The sequence below is a fragment of the Lucilia cuprina genome, chromosome 3 (assembly GCF_022045245.1).
Source record: "Lucilia cuprina isolate Lc7/37 chromosome 3, ASM2204524v1, whole genome shotgun sequence".
NCBI lineage: Eukaryota > Metazoa > Arthropoda > Insecta > Diptera > Calliphoridae > Lucilia > Lucilia cuprina.
The window spans coordinates 9,645,780-9,664,531 of NC_060951.1; the positions used below are offsets into that span (position 1 = coordinate 9,645,780).

Consider the following 18,752-nt stretch of genomic DNA (forward strand, 5'->3'; position numbering starts at 1 on the left):
TAGATAGATAGATAGATAGATAGATAGATAGATAGATAGATAGATAGATAGATAGATAGATAGATAGATAGATAGATAGATAGATAGATAGATAGATAAATAGATAGATAGATAGATAGATAGATAGATAGATAGATAGATAGATAAATAGATAGATTTATAGATTAGACATTAGCGTGTCATTGGAATTATGTTATTCATTTTTGGCAACTCTGAACTACATCTAAACTTAGTTTAATCTGATATTTGGATGTCAAAAATAGAACACATTCTCTAATGACACTCTTATGAAAATTTCACTGGTTTTTCACCAAAACTTCAAATATGTGATGACTTTTCTACACCTCTTTTCTTATTTTTAACTGGGTTTTCATTTGTAAGGAAATTTTTGTTTTATAAAAGTGAATAGTATGTAATCGCATTTTTAGATGTGATTAGGATTTAGTTTGGGGTTTCTTACTACTCAGTTAAACTGGGCTTAACTTGCTGTTAAACTCGTCACAAATTGAGACGGACTTTAAACGATGATTGCGTTTTTCAGTTTTAAATTTAAGCTCAGTTAACTTTGTTAGTATTGCCAAGTTTTTACTCAAAAACATAAACAATGAACAGCTGTTTTTTGGCAAATAATAATTTTGTAAAATGGAAAAATGTTAAATAAACTTTTAAAACAATAATAAATAAAACAAAACAAATCAGAAAATTGCAATTTACTTAAAATATTAAGTTTTTGTTTTTCCGAAATCATTGTTTTATTGCTTTTGTTAATTGTGTTTTCTCACTTATAACTTGAGTTTAATTGGCCAATTACACTCAGTTAAACTAAGATAAAAAGTAACTACTGATAACTGAAAAACACGAAACATATATTAAACAAGGTTTAACCAAAGAATGAAGATTATATTTATCAGAAAAACTCGCCCTAAGTATGACATAAAGTTTTTTTTGCTGGGATATACCTACATAGTCATTTACAAAGAAACGAAATTCACCTAGTCACCTACCAGTTCCTATGCTGGGAATCTAAATAACATATTCAAAAAGTTTAACTACTCCAGGTTGTACTGAATAAAAGGTGACATTAATAGCCCAGCTGGTCATACTTTACAATGCTTACATGTGAAATATATCATGATATACTTGATCCATTGGCTGAAAATCAGTGATATATATGTAGAAGTCAAAAAAGAGAAGAGAATAAGGTTTTTTTTTCTTGGGTTTTAATTAGGATGGCGGTGCATTAAGCACTCATATTGCCAGGTTATTATACGTTTGTCCAGAGAAAACCCCTTCATATAGGAAGTTGGAGCATCCGGACTTAATTACATCAAAAGTATTAATGGTCTTCACCAGAAAAAAGTTTTAGAGTTAGAGAATGGTCTCCACCAGGTTATATCGTGAGTATTTTATGGTCTCCACCAATTTAAAACATAACCTCACTCTGAGGCAAAACGAATGCACGCGTTTAATAAAGACAACGCATAACTAAGAACAGTTATACGAAGTAGTGCATTAAATTAGTGCGGGGTGAGAAGTAATTCTGTCGAAAGCCCAGCAACTAGCACAAGTCTGACCGTCCTTAAGAAATAAAAACGACGACGCAAGAGTTTCTTCCCAACTCAGACCTGAATTACGAGAATATGGTTTGATAACAAAATATGATACAGAGTATATAATAACGTGATACGGTTTGTCCATTTGTAACCACACAAATATAAAAAATATGTTGCACTTTTGCCTTTTATACCCCCTTTCTGTAATGCAATACAAACAGTGCTGCCACTTTGTTTACAATTTGCCAAAATATGTTGAAACTACTAAAAATGTCAACTGTAAATGGTAAAAAGTTCATTTTGCAAACCCCTTTTCCATTTTTACACTTTTTTGCATAGATAGTGTGTTAAATGAAAACAAAAGTGCATTTACATACATTACAGATTAAAAAAAGAAAAAAGTAAAAACATTAAAACATTTTGAAAAGTTTCGCATTGCCAATTTGCATCTGAACTTAACTAAAATGGCAATGGAAATAAAAACTGAGTACGAAACCGAAATTGGTCCAACACAAGTGGTATTTGAAGTTATTGATGTACCAAATACCACCAAAAAGATTGTCATATGGTCAGAAAGTGAAACACAACAGCTATTGGATCTTTATGAAAATTTCTACCCGCAAGTTGGTCCACATATGAGATTTAAACACAAAAAAGATATGTGGACCGAAATTGCTACACATTTTCCTGGAAGACATCGTAAACAATGTGAGGAACGTTATAAGACTGTTCTGAAGAGAAAGAAAAAAGGTTTACCTGAGGCGAATGTTTTAGAAGCAGAGGAATGGGAGGAAAATCCCATAAAAACGATGAAAATACTTGAAGAAGAACGAGCAGCTGAGGAACAAACAAAAACGTTTAGGAATGTTAATAGTAAGTGTTTGTTAATTAGGATGATCTAATGGGGATTGTTTGAAAATATGGCTTGTTCTGAAATTGATCGCCCTAGTTTTTTTTAACGTACATATTTATACAATTCTCACTAAGTTTATCCAAACTCTTGTAGTGTGGACCAACAGTGAGACGAGGCTGCTTATGAGTCTTCATAGGACCTTAATAAAGGAGGTGGGAAAAAGATTTACATTTCAAAAAGATATGTGGCGAGAAATAGCTACAAATTTTCCCGGCAAGCAACCAAACCAATGTGAACAGCGTTACAAAACTGTTCAAAAGAGAAAAAAGAAATGTGTATATACAAAGAGCAGAAGGAAAACCAACGATTTTAAAAACAAAGATTCTGTTGGAAATAGTATATGGAGAAACAATAGAATTGCTAAAAACCATATAAATAAATGTACTAATGATACAGAAATGGATGAGCTTATTACACTAGGAGAGGAAGTTAATAACGTACCGAAAACTATGGAAGTTATTACGGAGAATATTAGTGATATATATACTAAAATACCACAGTCCAGCACTACTAAAGAGCCTTTTAAACAGGAACGAAAAGATCTTAGTTTAGCGGAGATTTTGTGGGAAATAGCGGCAAAAAAGGAAGAAGCTAAGGAAAGACGTCATAGAGAAAGAATGGAAGCTACTAAACAATTACAGAATATATTACAACAAATCTTGAATTCAAAAAATATATCATAGTAATAAAAAAATTTAATTTGCTATTTACTTGTTTTTGTTGGAATAAGGACAAATAATCAGAATAATGATAAGTTTTTACTTTAATCATTAAGTTCTGATCCTTACAGATAGCGGAGTCGATTAAGCTATGTCCGTCTGCTTTCGTGAAGATCGCTGTTTAAAATCAGTAAAATCGGTCTATAAATAACGGAGATATGAGCAAAAATCCGAGACAACTTTTAAAAATTTCATCAAAAAAGATGTTTTTTTCAAGCTTTGATAAATAAGCAACAACAACACTGTGAATTGGAAAAAGATGTACATGTGTGTGTAGATGTATTTATAAAACTATAGTTTTATTGCGCTGTGAATTTTGTTTTGTATCTGCCGGTCCACACTTTTCTTGGGAAAATTTTGATTTTGCGTGAGAGAGAAAGAATATTCATTCATCTCTCTCGCGGTACGGAGTTTCTCGAACTCGGAAACTTGTTTTGTTATTCTTCTCATTCGTACAACAACAAATCAATGCAATTAATACGTAGTTTCTGAAACAAAAGTTACCTAGTGTGGACCAATCTATGTGTGGATATTTAGACCTGGTTCACACTGGGAAACTTTTGATTTTTGTGTGTGAGAGAAAGAAATATCAACCATCTCTTTCTCTCACACACAAAATCAAAAGTTTCTCAACAAAAGTTTCCCAGTGTGAACCAGGTCTTAGGAAACTTCAAAAGAGAATTAAGAAAAAGTTTCTCTACGAAAGTTTCCTAGTGTGGACCGGCACTAAGGAAACTTCAAAAGAGAATTAAGAAAAAGTTTCTCAACAAAAGTCTCCTAGTGTGGACCAGGTCCAAGAAGTTTCTTAGTGTTCTTCTCATTCGTACAACAACAAATCAATGCAATTAATACGTAGTTTCTGAAACAAAAGTTTTTATGTGTGGACCAGGTCTATGTTGGATGCTTGGATGTTGGCTTCATTGATTTATGTATTTTGTTTTTGTTTTCTTTTTGTAAATTTTGTTCGTATATTTGGATGTTGTTGTAAACTATAAAAAAAACTAAACAATAAACTAATTGGGGGGTTCCACATCAATGTCCAGGCCTTAAAATTGGGCTACTTCAACTGGATGTGTCCTTAAATCCATTGGACAGAGTGAAGTAGGTTTGGCTGAGCAGAGAGTGAAGTAGAGTTGACTGAGCAGAGAGTGAAGTAGAGTTGGCTGAGCAGAGAGTGAAGTAGAGTTGACTCCATGAGAGCACTGACCACATGCAGGACATTCTTTGGGGCGGTACGGTCTATACGTGACCAGTAGGCATTGAGACTATTGCTCCATCCCGATCTTAGTTGTGCCAAAACCACTCTTGTATATACGAAGATCCGAAGAAGGCCTTAAAATTGGGCTACTTCAACTGGATGTGTCCATAAATCCATTGGACAGAGTGAAGTAGGTTTGGCTGAGCAGAGAGTAAAGTAGAGTTGACTCCATGAGAGCAATGACCACATGCAGGACATTCGTTGGAGTCGGTACGGTCAATATGTGACCAGTAGGCATTGAGCCTATTGCTCCATCCCGATCTTAGTTGTGCCAAAACCACTATTTTATATACGAAGATCATTCCTGATTAGATCCGGCACAGCCGAATATAGAACTCTTACTTGTTTTAATCTCTTTGTTGTTCTTGTTATATATTGCCAAACATAATAACGTAAAGTTTTCAAAACAATGGAATGTTTTATAACAAACAAAACGTCAACTATGAGGTTAATATGAGAATAAGCTAAAAATTTATTTATGTTAATTATGTTTTATTATTAAAAATAATATGTTTAATTTCGAATCTTTTCATTAAACCCAAATCTGAAAGAAACTCATCATTTTTAATACTGCTCAAAGAACTAGCATGAAGTCTATCGGAAACATCGGTACAAATTTCCTCATTATATGAATCGTCACGATCAATGCATATATTATGCACAACACAACAGCTAAAAATAAATTCGGACATTGTTTCGGCAGTTAGAAAATCTAAATATTTCAACTGTTGAAAACGACTGCGTAATAAACCGAATGCCTTTTTAATTTTAACATGTGTGCGTATTAGTTTAATGTTAAACATTTTACCAGCCTCATCTAATTTACCATCATTATCGAATGGTATCATTAGATATTCTCTTATGGGACATTTTACATCACCCAACAAATGATAGTCGGATGAACATAATTCTGGTAGATCTTTTTCCAAAAAGGTATCAACTGTTTCGCGGGGTATGCCCGTTTTAGCATATAAAAATTTCGATTTTGCATCACATATTCCACGCAGATAAACAATATAACCACCACAATCTTGAGCTAATTTTTGTACTTTTATTGTAAAAAAACTTTCAGCAAAACAACCTAGAACATTGGGGAATCCAGCAACCTGTTAAGAAGACATTATTGTATAATTAAAGTTTAAAAACAGCTACCAACTAGGTACTTACCATTTCAAAATCTTTGGCAACGGCTTCTTTCTCTGGGTGAGAATGGGGAAACTTAACAACTTCCGCTCCCAATTCTTCTACAAGAAACTGTACGACTGTCTTAATGGCTTTGTATATATGTGATAAGGTTTGCTTAAATAGTTTTGCAATATTACGAAAATTGGTCTTATTGGCAGAAAACCTGAGAAAATCTATGTTATAATGTTTATTTTTAAAATTTCGTTTAATAGACACTTTACCATAGATAAGCTAATACGTTAGTTTCCACTCTTGATTTAACACTACTTTCTAGATAAGTTGTCTTGCAATACCATAATGAATATTTTTCCATAAGATAAATAGCAGTTCCTCGACTAACATGGAAATTGTGTTTAAACTAAAAAGATATATGTATGTAAAATAGCATAGAATTGCTTAAATTGGCAATAGCCGGCTTACATTTCTTTCTGATATCATATTCAGAACTTTATCTTCAAAGCTTAAAAAGCGTCCTTCCTGAAAAGCTGCTTTAACTTCTTTGTCTAAGTTTGATTTTTCTGTTTCCAACCGTTTTAAAACATTTTTGGCAACATTATCTTTGTCTTTGGCCAATGATTGTGAGTTGACAACTGCATCTTTAACTTCCTTATAGTTTTCTGTCTTTGCTGTTACTGGCACTGTTTCATTTGTTTGAGCCACTCGATCATCATCTTGCATTTTATCCTTTATATTAGTGATTTCCTTAACATTTGCTACAGTCACATCATTAGTTGTTGTTTGAATATTTTCATTTGTCTCCATCATTTCTTTATTATCACTTGTACGTTCTTTTGGATTCGTCTTGTCTAAATCGTTTAATACAGCAAATACTTCATCATCTTCATCGGATGATGATGAGGATTCCATTAAATCTTCTATTAGTTTTTGGGCATATAGAATTGTGATCTTTTCCATAAAAGTTTATTTTTTTAAGAAAACAATTTAAGAAAAGCGATTTTAAGTGCAAAATTTGACATTTGTGGGCAAAAATTTTACATTTATCGCAACATTTTTGTAAACACAATTTAGTAATAGTTTTAAACTATAAGTTTAAATGAAAGATTAGTCAATCCCAGGGTAAATTTAAACGCTTGTGTAAATAATCGAGAAGCCATAAGTTAATCTTTAAGATAAAAATGGCGTTTTCCGTTCGGCCTGAATTACAAGATACTAAATATCACAAAGTATACAGCGATGTCACTTTTGACATTTGAAAAAGTCTTAAATCAGCTTTTGTTTGATTTTGAAATTGTTTGGTGAGAAGAGGTATGTAAAATACAGCTAAAAAAATCTTTGAATTCGTTTTGTGCGAAAGAGGGGGAAATAGCTTTTTGCTCGTGACGTCTCTGTATACCCTGTGCTAAATATTTTTAACAAAAGTTTTTTTTTATAAAACAGAACTCTTTTATTTAACTTATCAACAATTAATGGTGTCATTTTTTTTAGTATTTTGCATTAATATTTTGTTTAAGTGTGGCAGCACTACTAAACATATGTTTTTATATTTTAGTGGGATTTTTTTCGTGGAAAATAGAGTGATTTTCTAAGTGCCCGTTTATACAGAAAAACTTCTTTTGGGACACTTTTGATTTTTGCTTGTGAGAGAAAGAGAAACAAATATCAACCATCTCTTTTTTTCACACCCAAAATCAGAAGTTTCCCGGCACTAAACAATAAAATCTATTTAGTTGGTTTGTTTTTTTAGAGCTGGTTTTTAAATTGGCGATCAAAAATCAATAAATCATTACATTAGTTAATCTTAAAATAAATTCAATCAGTTGTTAATCAGCTTCGATGTTTTTGATACGAGATTAAAATTCGCAGTGTTGCCATACACAGAAAATGACACTGTTTGTTATCAAAACAATGCATGTTTTATAAAAAGAAGAAGACAATTATTGTAAATGTAATATGAAAATTAATGAAAACTTAATTTTTCCATAAAAAAACATATGTGGGTAGAAATTTCTAAAAATTTCCCAAATAAAGGGCCTAAACAATGTGAACGGCGTTACAATACTATAAACAAACGCAATAAAAAAGAACTCGAGAAAGAGTTATAGTCGGACGAGGCCGACCGACTGTTACAAAAATAATATATGATTTAGTTTTCATAAGCATTTAAGTTGAATTGTACTTCAAATGGGTCAAATGAGGCCCTATAATTATAGATTCCATGAGGGTTATCAAGACTAGTACAGAACTTGGGGGCTAGGTGAAATAGTGGACCGATGTTAACCATCTTCAATAGGGTTCTTCTACGATATCATAGATCATGTGAATTATCTCCAAAATTGCGAACTGCAGTTTGATTACAAGGTTTACAAGTTCTATTCGGAGGTTTAGTTGTATAAGGGCGAGGATACCTGTAGTTTGATTTAGGTGGGTTATTATTGTGCGCATAAACCCTCCCCACTAAACAGGGTTTATAAGTTGTTTACATAGAACGTGTGAAAACAATGGAACGGTACATCATAAACAAGAAAAAAGAAGAAAAAAGAAGAGAAAAAAACTAGAGTAAAGAAAAGTTTGAACATAAAGGAGATCATGCTGCAGAAAGCATAAGGAAGAAGCAAAAAAAAAAAAGACGGAATAAATATAAATTATATTAAATATTTGCCAAATTTATTACAACCAATTGTGAATAGTTCAACAAATAAATTATAAAGTTTATTAAAAAGAAATTTAACCAAAACGTACCTTTTAGTTCTTTCTGAACTATGCAAAGAATATTAAATAAAAAAAATTCGGAAAATCTTATATTGAACAATGAATTATTGTATTTAAATTACTTTAAAATCTTTTAGAGACATACAAATATATATAGTATACTTAAATCGAAAATTAAAAAAAAATTAAAATTATTCGAGATTAATCGAGTTTTAATACTATGAATGAGAAAGAAAAATGTGAATGCATTATCAGTTGCATTGTGTAAGTGTATTACATTAAAATACTTTTTGTAAAAACACGGAACATTATTTTATAATACAATATGGTTTGTAGTGTGGAATATACTATGTTCCAGCCTATTGATTAGACTACAGTCCAGACTGTAGAATAGACAATAGTCCAGACTATAGACTTTATTATAGACTAGATTATAGTCTACACTATAGACGACACAATAGTTAAGACTATAGTCCAAACTGTAGACTAGACTATAGTCCAGACTATAGACTAGACTATAGTCCAGACTATAGACTAGACTATAGTCCAGACTATAGACTAGACTATAGTCCAGACTATAGACTAGACTATAGTCCAGACTATAGACTAGACTATAGTCCAGACTATAGACTAGACTATAGTCCAGACTATAGACTAGACTATAGTCCAGACTATAGACTAGACTATAGTCCAGACTATAGACTAGACTATAGTCCAGAATATAGACTAGACTATAGTCCAGAATATAGACTAGACTATAGTCCAGACTATAGACTAGACTATAGTCCATACTATAGACTAGTCTATAGTCCAGACTATAGACTAGACTATAGTCCATACTATAGACTAGATTATAGACCAGACTATAGACTAGACTATAGTCCAGACTATAGACTAGACTTTAGCCAAGACTATAGAATAGACTATTGTACAGACTATAGACTAGACTATTGTCCAGACTATAGACTAGACTATAGACTAGACTATAGACTAGTCCATACTATAGACTAGATTACAGACCAGACTATAGACTAGACTATAGTCCAGACTATAGACTAGACTATAGTCCAGACTATAAACTAGACTATAGAATAGACTATTGTCCAGTCTATAGACTAGACTATTGTCCAGACTATAGACTACACTATAGACTAGACTATAGACTAGACTATAGACTAGACTATAGACTAGACTATAGACTAGACTATAGACTAGACTATAGTCCAGACTATAGACTATGGACTAGACTATAATCTAGACTATAGACTAGACTATAATCCAGACTATAGACTAAACTATAGTCCAGACTATAGACTAGACTATAGTCCAGAATATACTAGACTATAGACTAGACTATAGTCCATACTATAGACAAGTCTATAGTCCAGACTATAGAGTAGACTATAGTCCCTACTATAGACTAGATTATAGACCAGACTATAGACTAGACTATAGTCCAGACTATAGACTATAGCCAAGACTATAGAATAGACTATTGTCCAGACTATAGACTAGACTATTGTCCAGACTATAGACTAGACTATAGTCCATACTATAGACTAGACTATAGTCCAGACTATAGACTAGACTATAGTCCAGACTATAGACTATACTAAAGTCCAGACTATAGACTAGACTATAGTCCAGACTATAGACTAGACTAAAGTCCAGACTATAGACTAGACTATAGTCCAGACTATAGACTATACTAAAGTCCAGACTATACACTAGACTATAGTCTAGACTATAGGCCAGACTACAGACTAGACTATAGACCAGACTATACACTAGACTATACACTAGACTATAGACCAGACTATAGACTAGACTATAGTCCAGCCTATAGACTAGACTATAGTCCAGACTATAGACTAGACTATAGACCAGACTATAGACTAGACTATAGTCCAGACTATAGACTAGACTATAGACCAGACTATAGACTAGACTATAGTCCAAACTATAGACTAGACTATAGTCCAGACTATAGACTAGACTATAGTCCAGACTATAGACTAGACTATAGTCCAGAGTATGGACTAGACTATAGTCCAGACTATAGACTAGACTATAGTCCAGACTATACATTAGACTATAGTCCAGACTATAGACTAGACTAAAGTCCAGACTATAGACTAGACTATATTCCATACTGTAGACTAGATTATAGTCCAGACTATAGACTAGACTGTAGTCCAGTGTCAAACTATAGATTAGACTATCCAAAATATAGACTAGACTATGAACTGGTCTGGAATATAGTCTTTATTCTGAACAACAGTCTAGTCTATAGTCTGGATCATAGTCTAGTCTGAATTCCGGATTATAGTCTTATCTATTGTCTGGACTTTAGTCTAGACTACACTTTGAATCATAGTCTAGACTATATTTTATAGTCTTTCATACTGCAAAACAATATAATGAACCTTTCAAACACAAAATACTACTTCCAAATGTTTATGTAATTATTTAATCCTTATATGACGACTGGTCTGATTATGCCGGCACAGTTGACGATGTGTTGCAAATTTCTTATCGCATTTATCGCAAGCAAACTGTTTCTCAGCATGAACATCCCGCAAATGCTTTTGTAGGTTATCTTTACGTTTAAACGATTTCAAACATAAATGGCAAGTAAAGGGTCTGTCATCGGTGTGCGTCAACATATGACGTATTAGATTACGTTGTAATTTAAATTCCAATAAACATTCGACACAATGAAACATATTCGTTTGCGGATTACGTTGATATTTATTATTGAAGCCTGTATTTGGTGTAGTGGCATCAATTTTTGGTATTTTTGTAGTTGGAAATGTATACTGACGATCATAGTCATCGGAATTCATCATATATTCATCATCGTCATCATCATCGTCATCTTCTTCGGGTACTATAGTTTCTGGTTCATTTCTATTGTCGTCTATATCATCATAACTATAGGCATCGAATATATCATTGGGTTCCTCTGTGATGGGAATAAAGTTAAAAATAAAATTTTGTTAATTTTAAAGTCTAACCTGTAGTTTGGACTATAGTATAGTCTATAGTCTGAACTATAGTATAGTCTATAGTCTGAACTATAGTATAGTCTATAGTCTGAACTATAGTATAGTCTATAGTCTGAACTATAGTATAGTCTATAGTCTGAACTATAGTATAGTCTATAGTCTGAACTATAGTATAGTCTATAGTCTGAACTATAGTATAGTCTATAGTCTGAACTATAGTATAGTCTATAGTCTGAACTATAGTATATTCTACAATCTTGCTTTTAGTTTAGACTATAATATAGTCAATTTGTCTGGATTGACCTATACTATAGTATAGTGTATGGCCTGTACTATAGTATAGTCTATATTGTGGGCTTTAGTATTACCTATAGACTAGACTATATCTGTCTGTAATTTAGTACAGTCTATAGTAAATAGTCTTGACTATATTATAGTTAAAATTGTTTTGTCAATTATTGAAATAACAATCCATTCCCAAGACTTTCGTAACAGAAACACTTTTCGCGACACACGCCAATTGTTATAACATTACTACTTTAAAAATATATTTAAAAAAACGTTTTATTTTAAATAGTTTACAATTATTTAGTTGTATGTTTTTTCATTTATTGAGTAAATATTTATTTTAAATATAAAATAATATACTAAAATCCTAAGGATTATTTTTCGAATAATAATTATAATAATAAAACAATAATTAAATTAACATTACATTTGTTGCGCTGAAGGATGAGCTAATGGAAGTGGAGGCAACGACGACGACGTAGTAGCACTTGTAGATGATATATCAATGGGGGGAGATGTTGATGTGCTACCAACTGTTGGTGCTATGAAATGATGACCTAAATACAAAGGCGGTGGTGTTATAGTACTGTCTATATGAGGAGATGGCAACGATGTATGCGACTGTTCTTGTTGTGCAGGGGCTAATTGTTGTGTGGGAGGTGTTGTCACTACAGCCGCTGTTGTTGTTTGATCAAGTTGTTCTCCTCCACCGCCTCCATCTATAGGTTGTTCGGTTTTACGTAAACGTCCCGTAAATGAGGTGACAATAATACCATGTACAGTTCTTAAATGAGCATTTAAACCATAACGTTGCAAAAATGCTGCACTACACATATCACAACGAAAACGTTCTCCAGTATGACGTCTTATATGAGCTTTCAGATCATTACTTTGAGCAAACGCCTGAGGACATTGATTACATTTATAGGGTTTTTCACCGGTATGCGTGCGCATGTGTATGGTTAGATTGTAGGGACGATGAAAACCTTTGCCACATAAATTACACAAATTAGGTTTGTGGCCTATATGATATCTAGAAAAAAGAAATAGGATAGTTACAAGCTAACAAAGCTAAATATCTTAGAGCAACTGACCTTTCATGCATTTTCAAATCGGTACTGCGCGGAAAACCTTTTTCACAAAAACGACATTTATACGGTTTCTCTCCGGTATGACGACGCATGTGTATTTTAAGATATTCATTACGCTGAAACGAATCACCACAAATATTGCACAGGAAATTACGCGGTTGGGCATGTTTTTTCTTTTGATGCTCTTTCATTTGTTCCTTTTCGGTGAAGGTTTCCGAACAATGTTTGCAAGCATACAGACGATCGGTATGCAATAATTTATGTTTTGCCAAATAGGCCTTGGTGGTAAACTTCTTCTCACACATATCACAATCGAATTGAGGTTTCTGTATGGTGGGATCTTTATTGTGACGCGTTTCGATGTGCCGTTGCAAATGATCCTTGCGTCCATAAGCACTCGAACACTGATCACATTTATAGTTCTTTTCGCAATGTATACTCTGTATGTGTTTTTGTAAATGATCTGAACGTGAAAATCCTTTGCCACAGAAATTACAAACATGTGGCTTTTCATCACTGTGTGTTAGCATATGGCGTAGAAGATGATTGTAACGGGTAAAGGTTCGATTACATTCCTTACAACGATTATCTTCATTTTTAGTGGAACCATGTCGTCTTCGGGGTGTTTTAGTATTTGCCTTAAGTTTAGTTTTATGTTTATCCTTAGAACTAGTAGCAATTTCTAGTTTTTCATTATTCTGTTCCTGTTTAACAACAGTCATTAAGTTGTCTTTAGGCGGTTTTTTTGTAGTTTCGAATTTGTCATCCTGATCCTCATCATCACTGCTATGTTGGTAATCTTCATCTGTATCTTCATCACTTGTATTATTACTATGATGCTCTTGATAAGATGTATTAAGATTATCTATATTCTCTTCTTCCTGCTCCTCCTCCTCCTTTTCTTTAGCATTTTCTTTTATTTCTATATTTTCCTCTGCTAACTCTGGCTTTAATACAGTTTCATTTGAAAGATTGATGCTTTTTGCTAGTTTTTCTTGTTTAGTAATGCTGGTTGAAATATTGTCAGTGTAATCGGGATTTTCAACTGTAATTAAGTAATATTTTAGAAAAATAATGAACTTTAATTGAGATTTATTCATAAATGATTATACGAACCAATAAATTTTTTTCTTCATTTGCTTTTTTATATTTTGTAAGCATTTTTTTTGGATTTTTTTTTTTATATTAGCACTTAATTGTTAACAAAAAAATTTAAAGTTTCTGTTACGAAAGATGTTTTTTTTTAACCCCCAATTAGAATTATTAGTTACATGCCTATTAGTTGTTTAGTTAATTTATAGTTTTAAAAAAGTGTCACTTACCTTTAATGGATATTTCTGGATGGGCTATAGTTTCTACAAATTGCTTAACATCTTCTTCATCCATATCATTGAAATTGTGATGCTCGAGACCTTCATCTTCACTCGAGAAAGGATTTGTAGCGGCCATCGTTTCATTTGGCGCAGTAGCTTCGTTGTCATCATCTTCTTGATAATCGGGCCAATGACTGCTGTAGTTATTTAAGCTAGCAGATAGTTGAGGAGGATTTTCAATTTCCGGTTCATCCAGCGATACTTTGGAACTTTGTGTAAACAATGGGGAAAAGTTTAAAATATAGAAAATGTTTATACTATTGAAAAACTAATAACAATTGGTACCTATAGAAATGATTTATCTTATAGAAACAATAACTTCATGTATCTGTCCACATAAACTTTGTAAACAAACAAAAGCTTTTAAATTTAAGAAAAAAAAAACTTAACTTCTTATTCTCAAATATACATAAATACATACACAATAGTTTTTTTACTTACATATTTAATTTATCATCTTCGATCTTGTGTACCCGTATTAAATGCCTTTTCAAATGGTCCTTGCGTGTAAATTCTCTCGAACATATATTACACTTAAAATCACAACGTATACCCTCGCTGGGATGCTCTGTGGATAAGTGAACCTTCAATTGACCTAAATGATTAAAGGTCTCACCACAAACACGACATTTTTTGGCATCATTTGCATGGATGGTGGCACGATGTTGCCTTAATTCCGATTCAATGAAAAACTTTTTCGGGCAACACTCACACTGAAATACTGTGCTTTTTTCAGTTTGTGTATACTTGTCTGTGGTGAGGGCACTCACCCTCACCGTTGCTGCCGCCTCACTTCTAATACAACCACTAACATTACCCTTCTCCTGTTTGGGAATCCATGTTATATCATACAACGCCTTTAGCTGGCAGTAGGCCTCCTCTGTTTGACTTTTAAATTGATGGGCGTTGCGGGCAGCTTCCATACAGGCATTGCATATTTGTGCTGGTAGCTGGTCATTGTGTGTCACTGGATATTTTGTACACTCGGTAATTATCTGAGCTATAGTGGTGGTTCTGTTGCCAAGGAATATTTCTTTAAATATGGGATATAAATTGCCATCTTCCTGCATGCAAATACGGCAAATGTTATTTTTATTATAATTTTGCGAGTTATAAATTATTTCCATATTTTTGTTTTAATTTTATAATAACTTTTTTAAATTTAAAACATTTTTTTTTGTTGTAAAAAAACTAAAAATTATTGATTTTGTTTACAAGAGAAAAATGGCTTAAGAGACCGGTGCCAGCAAACAATAACGACGGCGGCAGTGGCTGACATTAAAAATTACAGCGGTGGCTTAAATTCGTCTGTAAGCCGGTTAATATAACTTTCAATAAAATTTAAACAAAAACGAAACAAATGTTTGTTAATATCCAATCCAAAAATTTAGTATTACCACAAAGTATATAGAGATGTCACTTTTGACATTTGAAAAAGTCTAAAATCAGCTTTTGCTTGATTTTGAAATTGTTTGGTGAGAAGAGGTATATAAAATACAGCTAAAAAAATCATTGAATTCGTTTTGTGCGGACGAGAGGAAAATGGCTTTTTGCTCGTGACGTCTATGTATACCCTGTAGTATTACTTCAAAATATCGAACGTAAAACTATTTGTTTAAACTGGTCAAATTTCAGCGAGCGTCTTATTATTGGATAAAAGAAAATTTGTTTTTCAACTGAAATTTATTAATATTGTATATTAAAATTCCATAAATTTGGCGAAAATATTAAGAAAATTAAACATAATACGGTGGCGGCGGATTTAAAAATTCTTTGGCGGCTGGGTTAGCTCTGTAAATAATGCTTCTTCTTTTTTTTGAGCGACACAAAAATTAATCACTATGAAATGTTAGCACCAACAATTACAAACTAAACACAGCTTTTGTCAAAATGTCAACAAATATTTTTGTTTGTTTACATTTTGTTTTTGCTTTTTTATTAAAATATTTTTGGTGTATTGATAGAAAATCATATTTAATTTGTAAAATATTATAATAATTTAAGAAAAATGTCTTCAGTTTTAATAGTAGATGTTAAGAAAATATGTCGCGTTTGTTTGGGCAGTGAATTGAAAATGGAATGTTTGTTTCAAACACAGCAAAGTCCTACAATTGCTGAAATGTTAAGTGAACTAACAATTTATAAGGTAAATTTTGAAAGGATGTAGGATAAACAGTTTAGGTTTTGTGTCTATTTCGTTAGAATATGTAGATTTTTAAAGTGATTTCTTGGCTTAAGGAATTATATCAAACTTCAAATATTTATTTTTTCAGATTCAATACTTTGATGAATTACCACATTTGATATGTTGCAAATGTGTAAATTTGGTTTTAAGTGCTTATAAATTAAAAGAAAGATGTGAAAAATCCCAAAGAACTTTAATAACATTGCTTGATAATCCACTAAAAGGTATATGTTTAAATAAAAATACACAAGAAAAAGGCAGCCAAACACAATTACTTGCTGAAAATATGCCTTCAATTAGTTCAATAAATTGTCGCTATTGCTTACGTTCTTTTCAAAGTATTGAGGACTTAAAAACCCACTTGAATGTCTTTCATCCTGAATCAGATTGTAAAAATTTTAATGAATGTCATATTTGCAAACGCCAGTTTACCAGGGCAGCCCATTTAATAAGACATATACAAAGTAAACATAAATTTTTCAAAGTAGAAATCAAATCATTGAATGAACAGGAAGTTTCAGCTATATCTTTAGAAGAGGAAACAAATATCACAGAGAAAGTTACTAACGAAAGTATACAAGAATGTGAAATATTAAAATTAATAAAAGTGGATGATGTTGGACATTTAACAGATGATGAAAGTGAAATACCTTTAAAGTTGTTGTTAGAATCTTTAAATACTAGCGAAATAACAGAAGGTAAGGAAGATTTTTAAATTATTTCTAAGTAATTGTAAGATTTTTTAAAATTTTAAATGAAATTGCTGAAAATTCCTTAGATTCACAAAATTCTATTGAAATAGAAGAAACCAATATTGCAGAAGATGATACACCGCCAGTTAAACGTAACAGAGGTAGAATAACAAAACAATCGAAAACAGAAGGTAAAAATTTTGTTAAAAAAATATCAAAATAAAATAAAACCTTTCTTTTATAATTTAGATGTTTCTGATAACATTTTACAAGAGAATGAGTATGATTCTATTGAAATTCTAAAAGAAACTAAACGTGGCCCTGGCAGACCATCAAAAAATGCTTTAAATTGCAAATATTGCTCGGAATACTGTAAAACTGCTAAAATATTACAACAACATATTGCAGAAAATCATATTACAACACTGAATTTTTCTTGTAAAATCTGTAATGAAAATTTTTCTGCCAAAAAAGATTTAATTTATCATTTATCCAATTATCACCAAAAAACTCGTCGTCTAACAAGTTTTATGAGTAAAAAGAAAAATATGCAAAATTTATTTTATTGTACAAAATGTGATAAGAATTTTAGCACTAAGAACTCTTTACAAAGACACCAAGAGAACCACGATAAAAAACGTTACGTTTGCAAAGAATGTCTACAGGATTTTCCCAATAAGGAAGAGTTAAATGCGCATACTAAGGCAGAAGGACATGATAAACCCTTACTGTGTCCAGAATGTGGTTTACGTTGTAAAAGTAGTAATATCTTGACAGTACATTTGAGACGGCATAATGGTGAGAAACCATTTAAGTGTAAATTTTGTAGTAAAGGATTTCCACGCATGGATGATTTGAAAATACATGAAAAGTAAGTTTAAAGTTGACACATCTATTAGGATATCTTAAAAAAAGTTATTCTAAAACATAACCCCAAAAAAAAAAACATAACATAACCTAAATAAAATTAAAAAACTAAGAATTTTGTTAAAATAACTATGTAAAACTAACAAAACTAACAAAATATTAATACAATCATACAAAAAACATCAATATTTTATAGTTATTTCAATAATAATATATTGGTTTATTTTGTATCCATTATAGATACCACACTGGTGAAAAGTCACACTTTTGTGAGACTTGCGGTAAGGGATTCTTTCGTAAATATAATCTACGTATACATCTACGTGTCCATACTGGTGAGAAACCTCACAAATGTCCCCACTGCCCGCAGGCCTTTGCCCAAAGTAATGATTTAAAGGCTCATATACGCCGTCATACAGGTGAACGTTTTCGTTGTGAAGTATGTAATGCAGGATTTTTACAAGGTTATCAAATACGTCAACATAAATTGCAAGAGCATGGCATACATGAAATTCCTCCCACACAAAGATTGCAGAAATTTACTTCTGCCCAAGAACAGGAGAAACAAATAAAACAAAACTTACAGACGGCTTTGGATTAAGTTGGATTTGAAAATGAAGGTAATTTGTTATTCTGTTGCAATAAAGTTGTAATTATTAGTTTTTTGGCTAACTTGGCGACTCTTGGTAAAATTAAGTTCAAATACAAAATAAAAAATACCGTAATGCTTCCCCTTTAGGCATATGTAATTTTATTCATATCGATACTGTATTAGCAACTATTCGCATACACAAGGAACCTTATCTTGAGTATTTCTAGCTCAAAACCTAAAAAATTTAATAAGTTTGAAAAAAACTTCCTCTAATGTCATACGGAATTGTATTCAAATCGGATGAACCGTTATTAAATAGCTTTAAGTAAATAAAACCCACTAATTTTAACATTTGACG

General features: G+C 32.0%; 4 protein-coding genes across 6 annotated transcripts; 2 read left to right on the plus strand and 2 right to left on the minus strand.

The window, feature by feature from the left end:
- Positions 1-1,374: 1,374 nt before the first annotated feature.
- LOC111685926 lies at positions 1,375-3,172 on the plus strand. The gene is made up of 2 exons (XM_023448209.2): positions 1,375-2,426; positions 2,560-3,172. The coding sequence occupies exons 1-2, from the start codon at positions 2,018-2,020 to the stop codon at positions 3,147-3,149; spliced, it is 999 nt and encodes a 332-aa protein (XP_023303977.2). The 5' UTR covers positions 1,375-2,017; the 3' UTR covers positions 3,150-3,172.
- Positions 3,173-4,895: 1,723 nt separating this feature from the next.
- Positions 4,896-6,884, minus strand: LOC111685933 (protein ANTAGONIST OF LIKE HETEROCHROMATIN PROTEIN 1-like). The gene is made up of 4 exons (XM_023448215.2): positions 6,049-6,884; positions 5,850-5,986; positions 5,611-5,791; positions 4,896-5,549 (listed from the first exon to the last, which is right to left on the minus strand). The coding sequence occupies exons 1-4, from the start codon at positions 6,541-6,543 to the stop codon at positions 4,929-4,931; spliced, it is 1,434 nt and encodes a 477-aa protein (XP_023303983.2). The 5' UTR covers positions 6,544-6,884; the 3' UTR covers positions 4,896-4,928.
- Positions 6,885-7,579: 695 nt separating this feature from the next.
- Positions 7,580-18,677, plus strand: LOC111685924 (zinc finger protein 670-like). Of its 3 annotated transcripts, XM_046947466.1 has the most exons (6): positions 16,007-16,204; positions 16,332-16,941; positions 17,022-17,126; positions 17,185-17,806; positions 18,043-18,422; positions 18,542-18,677. In XM_046947466.1, the coding sequence occupies exons 1-5, from the start codon at positions 16,067-16,069 to the stop codon at positions 18,401-18,403; spliced, it is 1,836 nt and encodes a 611-aa protein (XP_046803422.1). In that variant the 5' UTR covers positions 16,007-16,066; the 3' UTR covers positions 18,404-18,422; positions 18,542-18,677. The 3 variants fall into 3 exon arrangements, with proteins under 3 accessions (XP_046803423.1, XP_046803422.1, XP_046803421.1); XM_046947467.1 differs by lacking the exons at positions 16,007-16,204; positions 18,542-18,677 and adding an exon at positions 7,580-8,562 and having other exon boundaries at positions 18,043-18,534; XM_046947465.1 differs by lacking the exon at positions 18,542-18,677 and having other exon boundaries at positions 18,043-18,534.
- On the minus strand, positions 11,884-15,340 carry LOC111685921 (zinc finger protein 420). Its single transcript, XM_023448204.2, has 4 exons — positions 14,500-15,340; positions 14,008-14,267; positions 12,689-13,730; positions 11,884-12,627 (listed from the first exon to the last, which is right to left on the minus strand). Exons 1-4 carry the CDS (start codon positions 15,183-15,185, stop codon positions 12,018-12,020), a joined length of 2,598 nt encoding a protein of 865 aa, XP_023303972.2. The 5' UTR covers positions 15,186-15,340; the 3' UTR covers positions 11,884-12,017.
- Positions 18,678-18,752: the final 75 nt, after the last annotated feature.

What these genes read in the sequence shown, in the direction of transcription:
- LOC111685921 (XM_023448204.2), bottom strand. Translation starts at nt 15,185, where the DNA reads ATGGAAATAATTTATAACTCGCAAAATTATAATAAAAATAACATTTGC. An exon ending in GAAGATGATAAATTAAATAT is followed by an intron (nt 14,268 to 14,499) that starts GTAAGTAAAAAA and finishes GTTTACACAAAG; the next exon opens with TTCCAAAGTATCGCTGGATG. An exon ending in TCCAGAAATATCCATTAAAG is followed by an intron (nt 13,731 to 14,007) that starts GTAAGTGACACT and finishes ACTTAATTACAG; the next exon opens with TTGAAAATCCCGATTACACT.
- LOC111685933 (XM_023448215.2), bottom strand. Translation starts at nt 6,543, where the DNA reads ATGGAAAAGATCACAATTCTATATGCCCAAAAACTAATAGAAGATTTA. An exon ending in AACGTATTAGCTTATCTATG is followed by an intron (nt 5,792 to 5,849) that starts GTAAAGTGTCTA and finishes AGATTTTCTCAG; the next exon opens with GTTTTCTGCCAATAAGACCA. An exon ending in TTGCCAAAGATTTTGAAATG is followed by an intron (nt 5,550 to 5,610) that starts GTAAGTACCTAG and finishes TCTTCTTAACAG; the next exon opens with GTTGCTGGATTCCCCAATGT.
- LOC111685926 (XM_023448209.2), top strand. Translation starts at nt 2,018, where the DNA reads ATGGCAATGGAAATAAAAACTGAGTACGAAACCGAAATTGGTCCAACA. An exon ending in AACGTTTAGGAATGTTAATA is followed by an intron (nt 2,427 to 2,559) that starts GTAAGTGTTTGT and finishes AAACTCTTGTAG; the next exon opens with TGTGGACCAACAGTGAGACG.
- LOC111685924 (XM_046947466.1), top strand. Translation starts at nt 16,067, where the DNA reads ATGTCTTCAGTTTTAATAGTAGATGTTAAGAAAATATGTCGCGTTTGT. An exon ending in GTGAACTAACAATTTATAAG is followed by an intron (nt 16,205 to 16,331) that starts GTAAATTTTGAA and finishes TTATTTTTTCAG; the next exon opens with ATTCAATACTTTGATGAATT. An exon ending in GATTTGAAAATACATGAAAA is followed by an intron (nt 17,807 to 18,042) that starts GTAAGTTTAAAG and finishes TATCCATTATAG; the next exon opens with ATACCACACTGGTGAAAAGT.